Below are 21,513 nucleotides of genomic sequence, written 5' to 3'. Positions count from 1 at the left end.
CAATATTGCAATCAGTTGCTAGGCTGGTAATCTTATATACGAAAGGCTAGGGACGTCGCACCCCACGTCACCAGCTGGCGTCAGCGTGGCAGCTTGCGTCAGCGTGGCAGCTTGCGTAACAGTAATCTTTGCCGGGAAACGGAGAGCGCTACGTGCTTCGCACTGCTACCACGAGCACCTTATCGTCAATTATGTGGTTCCGATGCTTGTTTTGTGCTTGTTCTTTATTGAAACGTATGCTGTTCTTTATCTTGTATGCGTGATTCTAAAGAATGTATGCACTGGCGAGCCAAGTCTGGTGATTTGCGCCAAAGCACCAGATTGCGCTGGATCGAGAAGAAGAAGTCGACTTCAGTTCACTCATGTAAACGGCTGGTAGCCTTATGTCGTGAGTATATGGAGGGATCTAGAAATGCTGGGGTGTGATCTGCGCTAAAGGCTAGCAATGAGGAGCTCAGGGATGTTTATATGTTTTTGGAGGATCTAAAGGTCAAGAAGTTAGCTCGTGTATCGGACGTGTTTCAGACGTTCAGCACACTCCGTTGCGGCCTCGCGTGAGTCTTGGTACTAGGCACGTGCGTGGCTCCGCGCATGCTGAAGTGTTACTTCCATGAACGAACTAGCTCAGTTGAACATTATTCTGAAATAAGAAATGCAGGTGGTGCTCCGGCCAACGCGATGTGATGCGGTGGCATTATGTGGTGACAACTAACAAAGAAATCCTAGAAAGTACAGTCTAGCGTCGCAAGAAACGTACTCTATATACCCCTGTATGACAGGCAGTTTAGTGCAACAAAAGATAAGGCGATACTGGAATGTCAATCTCAGAGCGCCTAAGAGCGATGGTATACGACTATACGACTAAGATCGATGGTATACACGGCGTATACATTTGCCAACGTCACTTCACATAAACATGCAGAGTTCATGAACACAAGCTACGAGAGTACAAATGGGATACATCAGCTTTTAACAGTCCTCTTTTTTTTTTCTCAGAACCATCCATCAATGGTATCGCCTGCCTTTCCCACTCGTAACAATTTCTTGGAGCAATAAGGTGTTTCTTTATTATAAACAAGAGTGTCTTAAAAGTAAACGTTCATACATATCGCCGGATTTGTGTGACACCACCATGACATCTTAATCAAATCTTAATCTTAATCAGATCTTAATCAAATATTGCGCAGCCTTTTGTTGTGTTTAGTAGTTCGGTGGTCTTCGGTGCATTTAGTAGTACACTGGCACTGTAATGATTGCCTTTCTTGTGCTGCCTTTTCTTATCGCATCTGCAGCGTTGCTGTGCGCTTTGTTTGGTGTGCAAAGTCGCGTACCCTTTTCTTTGTCTTTTATTGTGCTTTTACTGTTGTTCTTTACGTTTTTTTTTTATGCTCTGGCTTTCTAATCATTACATTTGTATGCATTATCACTACCTTTATCTCATCGCCTTTCTATTGTCTTTCTTTCCCCTTCCATTTGCGTGAATGTGCATTACATGGAACTTATGTTTCATTTTACTTCTGTAGCCACCCTCCCCGCACTGTAATGTCTGCATAGGCGCTGTGGGTACCAAATAAATAAATAAATAAATAAATAAATAAATAAATAAATAAATAAATAAATAAATAAATAAATACGCGGCTACTGTGAATTTGACCCACGGTCCGTCATTCTTGTGCAGCAGTGGCTGAGTTAGGGCCGTCGCTTGGGAGACCCGGAGCAGCAGTGATGGCGGAGGCTGATGGCAACGCTTTCCTGCACCGGCTCACTTTCGTGCTCACGGCAGTGTCCGTGTGCGCCCTCCTGGGCCTCCTGATGACGGCCGCCGCAGTTGGCCGACATATGCTGTTTTTTGGCGAGCTAACGGAACCAAACACCGACGCGCCCTTCGGCCTGATGGATTTGGAATTCAGGCACTCCCGGCGCCCATCCACCAATGATACGGCGAAAGGGACAGAGTCGTGAGCACTAACATTTCTTGTTGTTCTCCGTCTCATTCACAACACGTTATACGCTTTATAGTACCTTCTAAAAAAAGGAAACAGCCATACATATTGAAAGCTTTGCCAGCGGCTTTCATATTCTCGCGACATAGTTGATGCAGTCTTTTGTGAAGAATTTAGGGACTTCATGGTGCGTACGTCTGCGTGACTCTTGCTACAATGGGGCTGCAACAATGGGGCTACAACGCTCTCGGGTGCTGAGGACTTTTGAGAAGCGGCAAGTGATTCAGAAGGCAAGGACTGGCGCAGAATGATTTCCCTCGCTTAAATGACCTTTGGCTCCTTTTAACGTGTTTGGAGGTGTGATGAACAGAGTGTAGATAACATTTCTAATCTCATAGTATGACTTGTTCTCTTCTTGAAAGGTTACAATAAGTGAACTCGCGATATTGTGGTATATTTGAAGTGAGCACTTTTTTGATGTCTGAAGTGAAGCCCATGATATATGCACTCTACAAACTAAGGAAGAGCTAGCGACTCTTAGGTGTACAACTTGTTCCACATGTAACTTCATTTATGAGGGATCGTGTACTCTAATATTTAGTAGAAGCAGAGTAGACATGCACGTACGAGAAAATTGGAATATGAAGTTCTATAAGGCACGAAAAATCATTTTCGCATATAAAGTTGTCGGCGCTCCACTGTATCAAATTGTGATGGTCCAGCCATCACACAATGCCCCGGTGAGCGAACAGACACTCAGATAATAGACAGTGTCCATGTTTGTTGCTTGTTACGTCGCGTCCTTGTACCTTAGGGCATTGTCTCGTTAGCAATGACCCCACGAGCCTAAGTTCAGAGTTTGTCCTCCCTTTATCTGTTTTTCAGCAACGTGACTCAGCCGATATTGGAAAAAATGGAACTCGTTCCCAGTGGCAATCGCAAGGTTGATGCGGACGTCCTCGAAAGTACAGACGCACACATGAGGTTCGATATCCAAGATGACACCGCCGGTGCGGAGACCACCACCGCTCTGCCACCTGTCACCCCGCCACCTGTCACCCCTCTGGAAAAACGCAGTTCGCCGTCCCCGCGTAACAGTAGCGATCAGCCGCAGTCGAATAATTATGTAAGCCTCCTTTTTGAAGTCAATTTATTTTTCTTTACATCTGAGCTCGGTCACAAAAGAAAGAGAAACGGGTTGTGTAACTATGTATAAAAGTCAAGCGTCGTCCTAAATACAACTGTCCTGACAAAGAGCAGCGGAATGGTCGCTGTATTGCTCAGCTGGGAAAGAGGCTTAATTAAATCTTTTCCTGAAGGGACCAAAATAAAATTTAGCAAAGTATGGAATCCAATTTTCTAAATTAGCCTATAATGTTCTTTAATACGTTGGTCACAGCACAAGATTTGATGTTCTTGAGACGTAATGATAACTTTGTAGCTTTTTTTTTTCACACTACAAGGCCCCCATAGTACCTTATGGGAGGAAGGGTTAGTACAGGCAATGGTAAAATAAAAAAAAAACACATACGAGAAGTACAACAAAAATGAAAATATAGCAAGCAATATATTGCATCGTATACAATTCTAAAACAAGCGTTCAGAATGATTAGAAGTTACTAAGATATACATGACATAATATAATGCAGAAAATAGAATGCATGGAAGAAAATGAACTGTCCTGAGAGTATAAAGCAATACACAACAGCAACAAAACAAAATATAAAAGTTGGGCAAGCTCATGTAGATTATGTCGCGTGAAACATGCGACGTTAAAATCTTAATACCAATGAATCTATGTATGCTGCAGAGGAATCGCGAATGTAAAGAATCGGTACGTTTGAAGTATAGATGAAGTAGAGTTATGACAAAGGAAAGTTGAGGTTGCACGTTTTGCTGATCGTAAATAATGTTTTTTTTGCATGCAGTTTATAATTTTCTTTTTATTCCTGCTGAGTTACTAGACAACCGCAAATATGTCGCTTCAATATTGCCTAATGCCGTCATTTCTGGATAATATGGTGGCCGATCTAAGTCACCTACAAACGACGACAGATTCATCTGTCTAGGCTCAAAGATGAGTGGATAGTAAATGGAACATCCGCGCAAGATTAAATGAATTTCTCTAAAAAAAGAAACGGCATGGAAATTCAACGCATTTCTGCTTTATTAGTTTGCATGCCACAACTTTGAACACTAGCTGAAAGCAGATAATAATATTCTGCAACGTAAGATATCACGTTAGTTAACAAACTAATAACATGCGATTTTGTCATAGCGCACGCGCGTTACTCCATAGCAGTCCCCCAGTCGAATTTTGCAGAAAAAAAGAACAACAAACCGGAACAATTACAACAATACAAAAGCAACCAAATGAGATCCCGTTTTCATGTCGCATTTAATGCGCGTTTCTCATTGTGCATACTTTCTTGTTTTAGATAACAGCAGACTTCAGTTATCTCTCGGCCTCTGAATTCATTTACTCCGAAAGCAGCTACTCCCGCGACTCCCTCCCAACTTTCAGCAAATGCAAACTCCATCAGCCATATGCAAGCAACGACTTGAACTGTGGCGGAATGACGGTGACGAGAGCAGGGCAATGACGACGAGAAGCCGCCACTGCGAGAGGAATGCTGATAATGGCTGGTGCACTGTGAACAGCGCGAACTGCAACATGGATGCGCCGAGGCGCTCTGAACTGGGCCATGGATTTACGGTTGTGGCCCATTCGAAAGTCTGCCGTCGTCACTCTCAAGTGTTTGTTTCGCGACGCCAAATGCCGTCACACTAAAGCAATGGACCTAAAGTGACGTGTCCTGGCGCCGAAGAAACATTCTCGTGTTTTCATACTGCATGCAAGGGGCCGCCATCCGCGTTTACGCTTTACGTTTTTCGCAGGAGGGCGTTTCGAGGTGCGGCCGCGCTCATTTCGTGTTCTGCGAGAACGAGACCAGTGCCTTCTACCACGTTGCGGGTGCCGATGGAGGCACCTGCCTGGCCAGCACGCGAGGTCACCCGAACATCTGCAACCGGAGTCCCAATGGGTTCAGCTCGCTGAGCGACTGCGAGCGGTTCTGTATCCACCGGAACCACCCGCAGAAACGATGCGGTCGCCCAGCGATTTTCTCCACTTGCGCCAGGTGGGATGATATGGGGAACATCGTGGCCAACTTGTAAATATTGTTTGGACTGTGTGAAACGCTACTGCCGAAACGCTACTGCTGCAGTTACCTTATAGTGGTCACGGACTCAAGCAGCTACACTCAGGGAACAAAGCAGTTCTTTCGGCAAACCTGAATGGTTGTCGGAGAGCACGTCTCCGTGCACTGAACCTTTGAAGTACCTTAAGGCGGACACACAATCCACCGAAGGACGCACGGTGGCAGAATTGCTTACATTTGGCACGACATATAGTCACAACTAACATCGTATTAGTTAATAGCATCATAATACCATAACATATGTAAAAAACTCAGACGAGAACATCTGGTGGCGACATCTGCGGTACCATATTCTTCCGAAGAGGGTGGAATGCTATTGCGAAAGTTGTCTGTTTTTCTTTTTATAACAAATCACATTTCGCAAAAAGCAAGTTTCCGCGTTTCTTGCTAATAGCCTCCATTTCGCGAATAATTGGCTGCATGAACAATTACGGATTCATAGGAACAATCTTTTCGTTAGCGTTAGTAAACTGAAACATTACAGTTCAATGAAATTGTAAAAGATTGAGCTTGAGAGAAATGTAGCCACTTTCGGTAACCGCAATGTTAAGGAACCACCACCGTTGTAACCTTCGTAGAAATATTTTTGCTTCTTCTTTTCCTACGAAAAAGGCGTTCGTGATGCATTATTTTTGAAAACTGAGTCGCGAGGTGTCCCCCGTAGAACTGGCTCCTGAGCACGGGCGACTATACGTCGCCTGGAACACGGTGATTGTCATACGGTAACGCAAATGCGCATACATGTCAAACCAACATTCTTTAAAGGCGCACTCGTACCTGAGAGCTATGAACTACATGCACCATCTACGCACCCCGCGTATGAGCAGCCAGCAGTGTTCGATTGTATAGCGCCTACTGTGAACGCTGAACTGTCTTCAGTCAGTCAATGGGCTCTGGTTTCTTATTTGACGAGGTCCTCAGGTGCAACTGATGCACGTGCGTAATAGACACTGACACCTTTTATCAGAACACCTTTACAAATGCAACCATATCACAGTAATATCCAAAAGGCAAGGTTTGCCAAGATAAAGACACCGAAAAAAAGAAAACGACGCGAAAGTCTAACTCAAATTTGAGTATGTCAAGACATGTCAAGAGCACTAAAAGGGCACAAGGGACCACACCAAACTGTTAAGTGTTCTACGACGGAGTGAGTGTAGTGAGCGGACTAGGCAGTGCTCATGCCCCTTCAATGCTTACGCCCGGAGTTCTCGCAGTGCAGAGTGCAATCAAGTAAAGTTGCACGACGTATAACCGTCTTGACCACGGAGGTCATATACAAAATAAACAGTATAGACATTTGGCAGGCAACGTAGTCACAGTACGCCAATCGTTGTTCTCACGGTAGGTACGACAGACACTAACGGAGGAAAGTAGAACACCGGCTAGGTAGGAAAAAAACATTGACACGAAGAAGCGCGAGTTTTCTCTGACACACTTCGTGTCAGTGTGTCAGACATAGCCAACGCAGACATAGACATAGGAATGTTCGGCGCCCTTCAGCGCCCTGTTGAGAAAGGCGTGTAGAGTTATCGGCCTCATTCAATAACAACAGTAACATGAATTAGAAGTGGAAGAATGAACGGAAAGCTAAAAGAATGTAGCGATGTTTAAAAGTAGGCTTGCGGGTGTCGTTCATTGTTCAGCCATACATAAATGGGACGAATGTATAAACACTGATTGCCATTTTCATTTGTCTGCCTGTTTATGTTGGTGATACCTGGGACCTTTAATTTCCAGCTTCTACGCGGTCTTTTCCCTTACTTTCTGCGCCTCCGAGCAGGATGGACATGAAAAAACACTGGTGGTTCCACGACGGTCTGTCCTGTCGCCAATGGCAGTACCCTTCTGGTACCTGTCCGGCAGCCGACAGCGATACCTACGACACCTTCCAGGAATGCTACAACAGGTGTGCACACTATGCGGAGCGTCACTGGGTGTGCCGTCAGCCACAACCGGCCACCTGCGACATGGTTCACATCAGGCACCCTTACTTTGCGGTGTCGGCCGGGGACGGCATGTTCAGGTAGAGCTCTCTCTATTCTTGAAGAGAGTAAATAAATGATAGATGTACGCTAGATGTAGCTAACGGTGGCTAAAGAGAACTTGGAAATACCATCCTAACGTGTGTGTTCTTTTTTCTCATTTGTTTGCCACGTGTCTCTCAAAGTGACGTCAGCTTCATTTGTACGTCTCAACCCCAGGAGTTCCAGCCATCAGCGGGACAAGACGCGTCGAGACACCTTTCGCTATCATTATCATATCTTGTCCAGACAGCTATCGCACATCAGTCTAAACAGAAGTGTGGCTTCTGTATAGACTCATTGAATGATAACAGCTGATCTACTTCGGCATTGAGGTTCTGTGTCCTTTGTCGTTCAATGTTTTTTTTTTCCCCAACGTAACCATGTGCGGTGACGAAAGAAGATGAGGGGTAGGATGGAAGGTTGTAGTAGCGGACCGGTGAAGACTGAGTGCACGGAGTAATAGTAGTGGGACAGAGCAGGAATGGGATAGAGCAGCATGCTAGGAATACTTCGTAAGCTGCATTTGTTGAAAGAACCCTGCCGGCACGCTAGAATACTAAATCTTCATGGTATGCAATGAATTGTCTATATTAGACAAAGAATTTCAAAATTCTGAAAATTGCCTGCGGTGTCTGGCCCTATCCTCCCTTTATATTGTTGGATTATATTAAAATGGACGCTTCGTGAATAATCAACATGTCCAAACAGTTAAACGATAAAATTCCTCTCTATAATGAAACATGTTGCAAATGCGAACTGGAAGCCGGCAAGTGCTTGAAGTATGACCATTTAGTAGATAGCCACCACCAAAACATTCTACGCAACACATTGACATCCAGTAACTGCGAAGGCATTTAAGAGATCGAAGATGCGTTTGCTGTGTCGGTCCTTTCCGTTACGCAAACGACGACGTCTGTCGTCACCATCGAGTCGTTATCGTGTAGTAACGCTGCCATCTCTTCATCGTCTGTTTCATCCTCGCCAGTGGACAAAGAAAAACAACTCTGGCCTAAGCGAAGATCACCACCTCTGTAGTTCGAACTCGTGCCTGTGCAGCGTTGCGCAAGTTGGAGCTGGGCGGGCTAACTTAGTGAGCATTTGCGCAGCATTGTTGGTAAATTATGTGTAGGTCGTTGCGTCCCGCATATATACTCTATAGGTACAGTGGCGTCTGTGCACTTAGTTCGGTGGCCACAACAGGTACTGTAGTGGGCGAAGACGACGAGGTGTTGTAATATAGGAAAAAGGAAAGATCCCACTTACGGCCGCCATGCTCGCACGAGGCTGACTGTATACATGCGTAGTGATCTGGATTTCGCATTAACGGAAATGGCATCACCTTTCTGCAAGGGCGCAGAGATGACAAACCCATTAAAGAACCCAAATACTAACCGTGCGTTAGGTGTGCGCTCTATAATCTCTACGAGAGCAAACGTATGAAAACTTCCTTTATGCCAACGTCACGACACGAAGACAGAGACAAAAAGAAGGGGAGAGTGAGGTTGGGCGCTCGTTGGCGTGCAAATTGTGAATTCTGCGAGATGTCGCCGTAGAAGTGGCCGAGTGATGATATCCTGTTTATTGTTTGACACTTTTGTACAGGTGCCTGGAAGCAAGCCGGGATAATCTTCGTGGTCACATCTGCTTAACAGGAGGAAATAACTTCAAGAGTTCCGAGGCATGTCAGAAGGCGTGTGGGAATAAGCCAGTGACTTAACACGCCCGTCGAGCTGTTCTTGCTGTCCGGGAAGTCATCTCCGAAACAACATTACATTTATCTATAGATTGTATATCTCCACTGAGGTGTTGTGTCTGCGTTGTTTTCTGTACGAATGACTCCCAATGCACGTCGATATACTTGTAAGCTTTCTAAGCTCCCAACTAGCACGTTCAGCTGCTTAACACTTTACACTCGTGCAATCTTTTAAATCCAACAGCTTTCTTAGAGATTCACATCGAATTATTTTGTACTTTAATTATTCTGACGGATTTAATAAGCAGGCTTTAGATGTTTTTATGTGAATATTACGTTACAAGTTATTCTACGTGATGTTTGTGGTCTGTGAACGACAACCACTACTCTCTATCAACTAAAGGACGCCAGATCTGAAAGATGTTGGTGGTTTTAGAGCGAACGGTTGTTAATTCTGCAGTCTGCGTTAAAGGTCTGACGGCGTCTCCCATCACACCTTCCGTGGTCGCTTAGTGGCTATGGTGTTGGGCTGATAAGCACGAGGTCGTGGGATCGAATCCCGGCTACGGGGGCCGCATTTCGATAGGGGGCGAAGTGCGAAAACACCCGTGTACTTAGATTTAGGTGCACGTTAAAGAACCCCAGGTAGTACAAATTTCCGGAGTTCCCTAGCACGGCGTGCCTCATAATTAGATCGTGGTTTTGGCACGTAAAACCCCATAATTTCTTTTTATCTCGAACGAGCAACAACGTGTCCACAAAAAGAAAGAGAAAAATTATGAGCCATTCCACTATGTGAAAGTGGATGACCAGCGAAGCTGCTTAGCACACCACACAGAGGTGACACAGAATTTTTAACAAAAGTGCGAACTCTTTTACCGTGATTTTTTGTATACATTAGCGTGGACAAGCCAACCGCTTCCCCGAGGAGCCGGAGGAAACTGGACACGCGCGACGTTTCGACGGGACCGCCACCACGGGAGAGCGGAAGGAAAGTAAAGTAGATACGCAAGCGCTTGGAACGCCGGCAAGGAGAGGGCGATACGAACGTAGACAGGGCCAACACGGGTCAAAGTGTACTATCTGTTCTTATCAGCTTAATATCTGATACGGGTTCTATTTGGACCCATGATGTTAAACTTATTTTTGCAAGCTGGGGGGGGGGGGGGGGGTGCAGGGAGTGCTTGAAGCCTACTTCACCTCCGCCGCGGGTCGGCCCGGTATTGCACTATCTTCAGGATTGGCCCACGGTTTTTCCACAAGCAAAGCAAAAATGCACGGGCCCCTAGAAATAAACAGCTTCACTGTAGAAATTCAAGGCCATTCCGCCCTGTGGAGGCAAATGACCGGCGGAGCTGCAAACATCGTGGTAAGAAAGATTGTCGTAAATAATTTATTGCATCGATCATTGTCACTTAGTAACGACGGTCGTAATGACTTTGCAGTCGCTACGGTATACACTGATCGGCATATTCGCAACTGCAGACACATTCTTTGATAAAGTCAAATCGATGCACGTACGCCTCTTGGTGGTCGGTTGGGCCGGATCGGTGTGGAATCGCAAGCGAAATGTCTGCAACACGAAACGTGTAAACCACTCCCTTTTCGGTTCCGACACATCCACACTGAAATCACCCAACGTTTAGAGGGGTAGTGTCAGCGCACCTAACCCACGGAAAGTGAGAAACCATGAAACTTTCGACATCGCATTTCGACATCGAAGAAACTTTTGCGTCTCTTCGCCGCATTGTCCGATTCGCGACACACGTCGACCCGTCTGGCCTGCCGCTAAACGGTCGGCCTCTCGGCGACGATCTTCGGTGGTGTTTGCCGCGCACCGCCGTCGTACCGTTCATGCCGTTGCGCTTCGTAAGCGAGTTGCTCTTCGGGAGTCCTGATCACGCGTGAGTGAGTGAGTGAGTGAGTGAGTGAGTGAGTGAGTGAGTGAGTGAGTGAGTGAGTGAGTGAGTGAGTGAGTGAGTGAGTGAGTGAGTGAGTGAGTGAGTGAGTGAGTGAGTGAGTGAGTGAGTGAGTGAGTGAGTGAATAAACTCATGCTCAACACTACCCAACTAGGTTTCTCCGAGGCAGCCAATGGGAATTTCCGACATGCTGTTCTGTATATTCCGTATACGACATGCTGTTCTGTACGACCACTGCGGCATGACGACGTAAGAGGAAGGTTGAATGGATGGATGATGGATGGATGGGATGGGTTGGGGTAGGGTGGGGTGGGGTGTGGAGTGGATTGTATTGCATTGGATTAAAGGATTGGGGGATGGATGGATGGATGGATGGATGGATGGATGGATGGATGGATGGATGGATGGATGGATGGATGGATGGATGGATGGATGGATGGATGGATGGACGGACGGACGGACGGACGGACGGACGGATTCAAAGCGCCTGAAGTCCTCAAAAGAATAATTTGCATTAAAAAATAGTAAAAGAAAGACGGTGCCAGTGAATAACCTTCTCACAACGCTAGCTGCCGACAGAAATCTCGCCGGCCATCGTGGCGTCTGTCGCAGAGCACGGAATTGTCGTGGCATAAACCTGAAACCAAAGTGGGACTAGTATGTGCAGGGGAACTCTGCACAATAGGCCGCACTAGGTAGTATCCGAAAAGTGTGAGCTGTTGATGATGACAACGATTTACGTTGATGGGTACGTACCCACTAAAGGAGAAAGGCGTAGAATCGGGCGCCAGAAGGTAACGTAAACGAAATACTACGTATAATAGTTAAAACAGTTAATAGTTAATACTATAAAGACCAGTAAAACAAGATTATTATACGCGAGTGAGCAGTCAGACTAACAGAACAATATTATGAAAGAGGTATGAATAAAGAAGATGTTAAAGCGTTCAATCATTACGAATTTGGAGGAACAATTTCAGTTAAACGGATAGTTAGCAAAGAAGAAGTGCTTGGCGTCGTCGTGATTATCATGTTCATGCCTTGAAAAAACTGCTTTGAGGTAAAGGTTGCATTAAAGAGGGTACTGTAACGCTGAAGACCGAGAATAAATCTTTACGGAATGACGACTCTAGTTTAAGCCGTATTTGTATGCGGAGGTGGGACTGCCTGCTAACGCTGAAGTGATTTCATCATAGGCTTCTCGATATAGCGATTCGAAGAGCACGAGTGTCTTGACGTCGGAGTATTTGTTTTGTTTTTATTCAACACAATGACACTTACCTGCTACGGAGGAGTGGCCCAAAACAGTTTTACAAGTGTGTTTCTAAATGAATAATATAGTGAAGCTAAAACTTCGGAGAATATTACTGTATTGGTGGGAGTCTAGAAAAAACAGAAATTGTCGCACGTGGTCGTCATGAGTTGCACTTACGGATTCAGCAGCTCTTAGGCATTTCTGTCTTTCCCTTTTTCTTTTTTTTTTTTTTTTGCCTTTAGGGACTCATTCCGCGGCCCAAGACAAATTTTGACACACCGTTTAGAGAAGTGTGTTCACACATTTCTGTATCTTAGTGCTAATTTTGGCTGCGCGGCATTCGAGCCAACGAATGAGTTATCATCATCAGCTCACACTGCTTTAACGGCTGGCAAAGACAGCGTACTGAAGCGCCACCGCTCGATAAAGACCGTGCTCGCATCTGCGTCGATTTAGCTAGAACCAGCTTTCCGCATCTTCTTTCTTCCAATTTGCCATCGCCACCTTCGAAATCGGTAAGCAAAGATGCACCGCTACTCCGGCGCGGGAACCTCGAGCGGTCACACGACGAATTCCGCCACTGTCACCCGGCGTACAACGAGCCTGGCCGAAGTTCTGGAGGCGGCTCGGGAATCCAAGCTCATCGTTCCTCCCCCCGAGATAGAACGAGAAGCGCTGGGAGCCCCCGCTACCGCCGAGCGCCACCGGCAGCAGCCGTCTCGAGCTGCGGCCTCCGGGCAGTGCAAGACCGGCTGCGCAGCAGTGGCCGCGGCTGAAGCCCCGGTGGCGCCGAGGTCCAACGGGAACAGCCTCGCGTCCATTCTCGTGCTGTTCACGGTCAGCGTCGTCACGGCGGGATTCGTGGCTTGCGCGGTGGCCACGGGTCGCTACATCACCTCGGGCGGTGTCTACGCCGGCCTGCGCGGAAGGCACAGAGATCTGAGCGCCGGCCCTTCTATGGACCTTCAGGTACCTCGATCGGTAGACGGTGCGATGCGAGACAATAGAGGTCCCAATAACAGGGCGCATAACCTAAATCACTGCGTAAAGAAAGAAAGAAAGAAAGAAAGAAGGAGGAGTTGGTTTTGGAAAGGCCTGACCACTTCCTCTTGTGTTTATTTCTGGTTAACGCAGTATATTGCGGCGATTTGAGGTGCACTGCTGGAAATTGGCCCAACGAACCTTGTGGATTATTGGAGCGCAGGTAAACTAGGAAAGAGAAGGACAAACTGGGAGAGTGTGATAAACGTGGCTTTATCCTCTGTATTCATTTGAGTACTATCCGCGCAATACGTGTGTCCACGCTGAAGGTTCGCATCTGAGAGGCCCAGATGACCTTTGACAGAACCACCAAGTACGGCATGACGAAAAGTGTCAGCAAACAGTTGCGGACGTCTTGTAGCGTCTCGTCTCCAGCTTCTGGTATGCACCTTACCTATATGACTTTTCTGTTTATTTTCAGGTGCCCGCCGCTAATCCTGTACACGCAGTCCCGCCAGCTACTGCAGAAGAGGAGGAGGCCGAGCAACTGGCCCGACGCCTCATGATTCATCCGGACACTGAGGAAGTGTCGTCTAACGGCGGCCTAGAAGCAGGGCCCGCCACGGAACCTTTCAGAGACGTCGCCGCCGCTGCGGAAGGCAGGACGCCGGCGGCGGCATCTGGCAGGAAGAGGGCGGTGAGGACCAACCGCCAGCCGGCGCGCGAACCCAAGATTCAAAATTGGAACCCGCCTCTTGCAGTCAACAACAATACGGAAACTCCAGAGCCGCCTACTGCGGCGAATTGGAGCGCCACGAGCGACCCAAAATGGAATCTTACGTTGCACTAATAACAAGATTCACACCAGTGGGAGGCACACGACAATTAACATGAGTGCGTCTTGCGTTTGGTGTTCTGCTCATCTTCGCGGCTTTTTGGCACATAGAAACCATCGTCTAACCTCGAGGAAAATTCTCATGGAGGTTCATGGAAATCGTGCACTGCGTGGAATGATTCGGTGTGATTGCTGCAGACCAGGATGGTATCATTTTCTTTCAAGAATTAAAGGTTACCCTGCTCTTGTTTGAACGTGGCAAATGCCAGTAAACAGACGAGCACAGAAGTTAACTTGTACCGTATAGTTTGTTGATGCAACACTCCGGTGGTGTAGTTTAGCTTGTTCTATCAAAAATACGATACGTAAAGAAAAAAAAGGGAGAAGTAAACTAAACATAAATCGAGTAAAATATAGTCATCTTACTGAAAAAAAAAACGTATCCAAATAATTCCCACGTCAAATAATATCATAGGGCATCGGAAAAACTTTTTATATGAGATCCCGTATGTTACATATCGGATTATTGGATATGGGAGTTATGGGGCATGTGTTCTTTTTTCTCGGTAGGACGCCCTTGCAAGAGGAAGGAATGCAAATCGGTTAAATATAACTAAGGGATAGGAAATTAGTGAAATGAAGGATACCTGAAATACTTCAAACTCAAATTTCTGGAATTTTCATTTTTTTTTAGTTTTACTTTTATAAATTGAAGTAGAATAAATTATGAAAATAAGGCAGATAATTATTAAAGTGCGAAAAAGAATTGTCTTTACCACGACCGCCACCAGTGAATTACGCACACTATCAAGCAACGAGCTTACTGCAAATATTATTGCGCCATTGAGAGAACTGTTGATTCGGCGAATGTCACAGAAGAAAACTGGATTAAATATTTAATTTTAACATGTACAGATACTAATTCCGTGTCAATTTATTTTCCCCAAGATTTTTATTTGCTTGAAACTTCATACAAAAGGATAGAAAGTTGGGCGAGTTGGTACGGTAACATGATCTTGGGTTGCAGCGCGAAGGGACACGGACACAGACTAGAAGCATAGACTAGAGTGCTAGAATAGCGTTCGTCCTGTCTGCTTCTGGTCTGTGTCCGTGTTCCTTCGCGCTGCAACCCAAGATCATAAAACTTCATACAGCCCGATTCATGGCCGATCCCCCAGAGTGGCTTGTGCCATGGCACCGGGGAACGACCAGCCAACCATTATAATCGTCCGCGCTTTTTGCCTAAATATTTGCTATATCTTACTTGTCACTTTTATACAGTGTGCTTATCAACAATGCCTTTATTTAGATAAATGCACCTTTCCTGCTAGATCCACTGCAAGGAGCAGCGCACACCTGCTAAGTGCACACCGCACCTCACACAATTAATTTACTCTTGAATTAGAGAGTAACGTAAATTAAGTATGTATTAAAATAATTCGAGTTGAATATAAATTACAGTAAAAATCCGAGACGTTCGATTTGCTCTTAGCTCCAATAAAGCCAAACTGATGTCACTTCACCGAAAACAGCATCAATACGAATAAATGCCTGCAAAGCAGAAAAATAACGAAGTGCGTACAGGAATCCGGCTCAGCGCGTCTATTTTGTCGCCACTCGGCAGGCTGTATGTTAACGAAGACGCACTACATGAAATAGTTTGCGAGACAATAAAGGAATGCAACGGCAGCATTGGTGCGCTTGTACCTTCATACCATCTATTGTGTGTTGAAAGCAATACGTTATATGCAGGCACGCGCACAGTATTTGTTTCCACGTCGAGCTAATATGTACCCCTAGACTCGCCCGGCAACATATTCGACTTGTTTTTTTCGGTTTCTGTTTTCCTTTCTTTAGCCTAGAGTATTTGATTCACTCACAGGGATATTTACTACGCCGTCCAGAACTTCGTAATTGATTCCAACCGACTGCCTCCTTAAAATTTCCTGTTTTTAGTGCCTTTCAACGTTTCGTTGCTCTCCTATTCATACTCTTGCTGCTGATGGTCTTATTAACGCTCTCTATCAGTCCTAGGATTTTGATTGCTCTTGTCATATGGAACATTTCCCCTCATTATTGGCCAATTCGCCATAGTGGGTATGAGCGATGGGGATTCTGTGGAAACAACAAAATGATGACTAAATGAAACTGAGGAGGCCAAAGAAGAAGGCAACAACAAACAATCGAACAAACAGCAGAAGAAGAAGAACAAGCTGCTTGCGTACAGCTGGGGCCAAATTGTCCCCTCATGGCAGGAGAAATGAGCCAGAAGAAGCTACACAAAATGATGAAGCATTGGCACGAACCCCAGAGGAGGTCCTGGGCTCGGAGGCAAAATAAGGTTGGTTTTTCCACTAGGCAGCATTTATCCGCGCTCTCGTTGTTTCAGTACTGAAACGCAGTACTGTCCCCAGCCGCAGTGAAGACGTGTCTGGCGTCAATGCTTAACTTTTAAGCTATACGTTCGCTTAGTTTTGTCGCTCATTACGAAGTGAGAAGACTGTGCAGACAGAACACTTGGCACTCCGTGTAAGCAACCGTGCACGACTGCGATTAACGGGGGATAGCCTAAGATCAGTCATGGAGAAAACGAGGTTGCAGCAACGGCAACTGGTAATCGACGATAACGCTAGTTCACGGTAAATCGCATACATGAAGTAAGCGCACTTGTGGCCGCCATGCGTTGATGTATATATAGGGCGTACGACTAAGCAAAGCGGAAGGAAGCCTGAGAAATACATGTGAGAAAGGAAGTATATACATGGCTATGTAAGAAAATATCGCTATTATCGGGAAGAAAGCACAGTTGGCACGTTGCTTACGCTGATAGTAATCCCTTATCGGCGCTATACGACAATGAATTCCAGTTTGTGTTTGCATAGATGTTATAACTCCTAAGGCTGTCACTTGTGCGATATTTTTTTTTCTAATAAAAGTGTCGCTTGAACGCTGAATGTTAGGTCACAGTCCTGATATTTTTTTTTCATAATCCATAGAATAGAGCCACCGGGACCCAGCCGACCGATTATATAGGGCTCTTTAGTAAGCACTATAATCTATTACGCCGCCTCACTACGTAGCAGTAGTACGCGTTTTCACATTCGTCTGCGATCGGAGCGCGGTAGCGGCAGCTGGGACGGACCCGTGCTTGTTGGACGGAAGTGAATTTTTACAGAAATAGTTAGCCAGCTATTACGGCTCAGTGCAGCGGCGAAGTACAGAGGGAGTGACAGTACTGACATCTGTCCAGAACCGCACAGCTGTGCTCACGTGTAGCGCTTCCTCTTGTAAGCGCTATACTGGAAGCATGCGCTGGTTGGATGTAGTTGAAAGTCAGAAAATGTGCCCGTTATACTTCTTATTTCCTTTCGTCACTGTCTGCTTCTATGGTGTAGTCCTTCAAGTCACTGATAACCAACTACCCTAATATGCTACGTTGTGAAGTTTCAGTGAGCGTTGAAAGCACAGGCGTGTAAGAGTGGCACTGTTTCACGTGAAGGTGGACGAGTTGCCGATTGAGCGGACTGCCTGGACTCCAGACAAAGACGACATACAGCTGCCGGTGAAAGTCCGACCACCCGTCTCCATATCACTGATTCCGAGGGATCTCGAACAGGGTGGCCGGGCCATGCACCGAATTGCCCCCGAAAGCGCTGCTGAGACTCGCAACCATTTGCGAGACCACCTGCCTATGATGCTGTGCGCGGCTTTCGCCTTCGCGTCTGCTGCCACCCTGCTCCTCCTGTACCTGGACAAGCCCATCTGGGCGGGCCGCGACTACGCGACCGCGGGGAAAGGCCAGAACAGATCGTCCACACAGCGCCCGCACTATTTGCATTTCACCACCAAAGAGCATCGTGTCGCTGCAACAGACCAAGAGACGAACCTCGCGACCCGGACGCTGTCGGAGGACGGGGGCGACGCGAACGTTTCCGCGATCGGAGAACGGGCCACCGCAGTGACAAGAGAGACCCTGAATAGTGTCAGTGTCAAAAAATGAGAAAGCAACATGCGCGCACCAGGCTTACATTAATTTGGAAAACGTTCAATATATATCGCTATCGTCCGCTGGCCCCCTCCGTTTTGCTTGTGTTCTCATTGAACGCCAATCTCACCGCTCGAATATCACAATATTTCTGCGGAATTTTAAGGTGCTTTCTTCAGTTGCCAGGGCGTTAGAAGACACGCGAATTCCGCGCTCTCAAATATTTTGTAGTTGTCTTTTTCAACGTTGTTCTGGAGGCGACAAGAATAGAGCTACATTTAAAACATATCGGTTTCGACTGTATAGACGGCTGGTGCCTTTTATAGCTGCACCACGCACTCCTTTTAGTACTAACATACGGAAGGCGGTGATGGCGAGAGCAAGAGACTCTTGGAACACGCAGTGGGACCTGGACGAAGTAAAATTCTTCTGTAGATGACAGAAGAATAACTTGAAAGTGTACAGTACTGTTCTGGCAAAAGTATTCGAAGGGCAAAATGTACTAAATGTAAGCACGCGTTCGTCATTCCTGCCGACGCTGCAAAACAAACACATTTGCAAGACTCGAACTCTGAAGAAATGCCAATTGCAATTTTGTACTATTACTTAATTCATTATTAAGTTTGAACAGAGTCAGCTCTCTTTGCCCAGCATATTAATACAGGATGCCGAGTGGTGGCAGTACAGCGAGGGCTGGTTACAGCGCGCGCCACCGAACTACGAAAAAAGAAAACGTATTTAAAATACCGACTCCTTAATATCGTGACAGTAAAACTATAGCTTCTTTTCCAGTGCATTCCAACGTGTTTCCAGTGAAACCACCGCCATTCCGCACAACCCGACCGAGCGTGACTGTTCTTTATGGTTCGTGTAATATTCCCAAATTTGTCTGTGTTAAAAAAAATCGCTGCTAACATCTGTACCCCCTACTGTATCGTTGTACGTTTTCTTTTGAATGCTAATATTAAAGTCGACCCAGTATGTATTCTGTATTTCTTAGATTGGCTCGTATTTTTCTTGTTCGCCACATCTTCTCTGGTCAATCACCCGCAGTGGGTAAGTGCCATTTACAGGAAGTAAGAATCATGGCCGCTCTATCACAGTACGCAGTTCCAGCTACTGAGGATCTAGGGGACTACAGAAACGGGCCCGCTCGGTCGAAAGAGCTGCAAGTAGCTACAGGATCTGAAGTTCCCACGCCCACAACTGGCCAGCCTGTTTTGCCGGCGGCGACGCGGGTTTCCAGACTTGGCAATGGCGCCAGTGGTCAGGCGCATTGCGGTTCCCGGTTACCCACTCCGACAGCAGCCCGCTATCCCCAAACCTTTTTCACCGCTGGAACAGACGAGCCTTTCAAGCAGCAGAACGTGATCTACGACCTTAGGAGATTCGATTGGTTCCGCGCCTTTCTAGGACTCGCCGTCGGCATCATATGTGTGCTGGTTGCAATCATCGTTGTGGTGGCTACTGGACCGCACCGTTCTCCGCCGGATAGAGGTGGATGGGACTCGTCAGTGACGAACAGCCCAATGTTAACAAGACTGGACAAGAACGCGAGCCGTGAGTTGGGCAGCGAGTCCGCAAGAATACATGGGGCACCAGCTGCCCATGAAGACCAAGCCAGTGCTTCTTATAGTAATGTGGACAGCTATTCAAGTGCACACTTGCACACTACCACTGCACGCAATGGTAGCCTACGAGAAATTTCCTGACGGAATAGTGGTCGTGTTATGGTCGGCTCTGCCCTTTTAGAACTGCGCTTTAGTGCGCGCGGTCACGTCTTCACTCAACTAAATCAGAACCCGCCGAACTTATTGCACTTTCTGCCAGCGATAACTTCGATAAACGCGTTTGTCAAGTAGAATGAACCACTGCGAAAGATTGCGTGGTTATGACGTGGGCCAAAACTTGATGAAACCAGCATGGAAGTTTGGGTGTGTGTTTGTGTGCATTATAAATGACGCTTTACTCAATTCTGTGATTCATGTTATCGATCGAATAGGAAGAATGGAAACTATTTGCTGGGACTACAAATTGCTAATTGCTAAGTGTTGTGTAGGTTGTAACGCTTTGAGAGCGACTTATGCATGGCATTATCATTTTTTGTTTCTTGTAAAATTATACGAAGTTAGGGTTGACACATTAACAGTAATTCTGGAGAGGCAAAATAATTCCTTTGGAAGCTTCGACCTTGCAGTTTTGATAATGTGCAGCAGTGTCATAATAAGCTCAATTCGGTGACACCACAACCCCGCGCACGTCAAACGCTGATGAAGCGCTTGGCTGGTTCACCATCGTCGCAGATTTAAAAAATCGGGGAAGGTTTAAATGCATGGGGGGGGGGGGGGGAGGTAAAGGGAGAGACAGGTACCACGGACAGCGACGACTTTGATACCGACGCCGGGCAAATACATAAAAGGCAAATCGAAACGACTGATATTACAAGAGTGCCGGGTATTCTCTCCACCCAGTAGGGGATAAAAGCGTTAAATGTTGGAAAAAAAAAAACAAGCAGAAGCCAGCTTTCATGATTATCTAAGTCATTCGATGAAATAAAAAGTAGAGATGACGTGAATGTGTGCGAAGATTGGGGACTATGGTATGACGACGATGGTGTGAATATGACTACATTATGGCCATGGAATTGAATGGCGACGCTGGAATGACAACGAGTACGTGACGACGGTGGAGTGATGAATATACGATAAAACGGCGATGTTGCGACGAGGACTGCTTGATGAACACGAGATGGCGAAGCCTGATTGACACACGATGGTGTGACGGCCAATGAGATGGCGGTGTTAAAATGATTACAATGCTACGACAACGACAACGTGACGAAAATGGTATGACTGCGACGTACGACGACGACGGCCTTGTCGACTGTGGCATGACGACAAAGAGGTGACGAAGGTAGAATGACGACGATGAGGTGAAGACAAACGTACGACGACAGTTAGTTGACGACCGTGCAATCGCTACGACAAAATGACGACGATGGAACGACCGCGACAGCATGACGGTGCCTTTGTGATGGCGCGATAGCATGTTGGAATGGCATGACGACAATGGAATGATGACGCCGCTATGACAATGACGATATGACAATACAGTGACAGAAACGGTGTAAAAACGGCGGGAAAATGACGATGACATGACAACGAAAGAATGATTCAACTCGCATGAAGGCACTAAAATGACGACGACGGAAAGACGACGCTCTATTTTACTTTGTAAAATATAGTGTCGTCACCATATTTTACTTTGTAAGTGAAACAAAGACTGCCATGGTAATTTTATTGTTTTACTATCCTCAATATGAACACAAAGATATTAATTTCAAATGTTAAAATTATATAGCCTGAAAATTGACATATTAACGATTAGCACTCATTTAATATCATTCCTTAATTACAAAATTCTATTCAAGTATTCACGCCTATTCACGCCTATTTACCTACTGCCGCCCGTTTCATGGCCGATCGCCCGTAGTGGGCTGAGCCATATCCGTAGGCACCAAACCGAACCAAACGCTTATGACCATATGTAAAATCTACCTGACTCTTGGCCAATTATGCGAACAACGAAAAACTGCGCAAAAAAGAACAAGACAGAGAAAGAACCACACGACACAGGCTGGGCTTGACTACATG

General features: G+C 46.2%; 1 protein-coding gene and 1 non-coding gene across 2 annotated transcripts; both read left to right on the top strand.

Moving 5' to 3' along the window:
• Positions 1-9,937: 9,937 nt before the first annotated feature.
• Positions 9,938-10,138, top strand: LOC126542702 (U2 spliceosomal RNA). Its single transcript, XR_011892966.1, has one exon. It is a non-coding gene; the product is annotated as a U2 spliceosomal RNA (small nuclear RNA).
• Positions 10,139-11,794: 1,656 nt separating this feature from the next.
• LOC129387791 (uncharacterized) lies at positions 11,795-14,138 on the top strand. The gene is made up of 2 exons (XM_055077361.2): positions 11,795-13,028; positions 13,522-14,138. The coding sequence occupies exons 1-2, from the start codon at positions 12,585-12,587 to the stop codon at positions 13,888-13,890; spliced, it is 813 nt and encodes a 270-aa protein (XP_054933336.1). The 5' UTR covers positions 11,795-12,584; the 3' UTR covers positions 13,891-14,138.
• The last annotated feature ends 7,375 nt before the right edge of the window (positions 14,139-21,513 follow it).

This window comes from Dermacentor andersoni, chromosome 2, assembly GCF_023375885.2.
Source record: "Dermacentor andersoni chromosome 2, qqDerAnde1_hic_scaffold, whole genome shotgun sequence".
Taxonomy (NCBI): domain Eukaryota; kingdom Metazoa; phylum Arthropoda; class Arachnida; order Ixodida; family Ixodidae; genus Dermacentor; species Dermacentor andersoni.
Note: the sequence above shows the minus strand (reverse complement) of the source record. Positions and strands in the feature narration are given on the sequence as shown.

Bases quoted from the DNA above. Each gene is read 5' to 3' on its own strand.
- LOC129387791 (XM_055077361.2), top strand. From the start codon at position 12,585: ATGCACCGCTACTCCGGCGCGGGAACCTCGAGCGGTCACACGACGAAT. The intron at 13,029-13,521 runs GTACCTCGATCG...GTTTATTTTCAG, and splicing joins GCCCTTCTATGGACCTTCAG to GTGCCCGCCGCTAATCCTGT.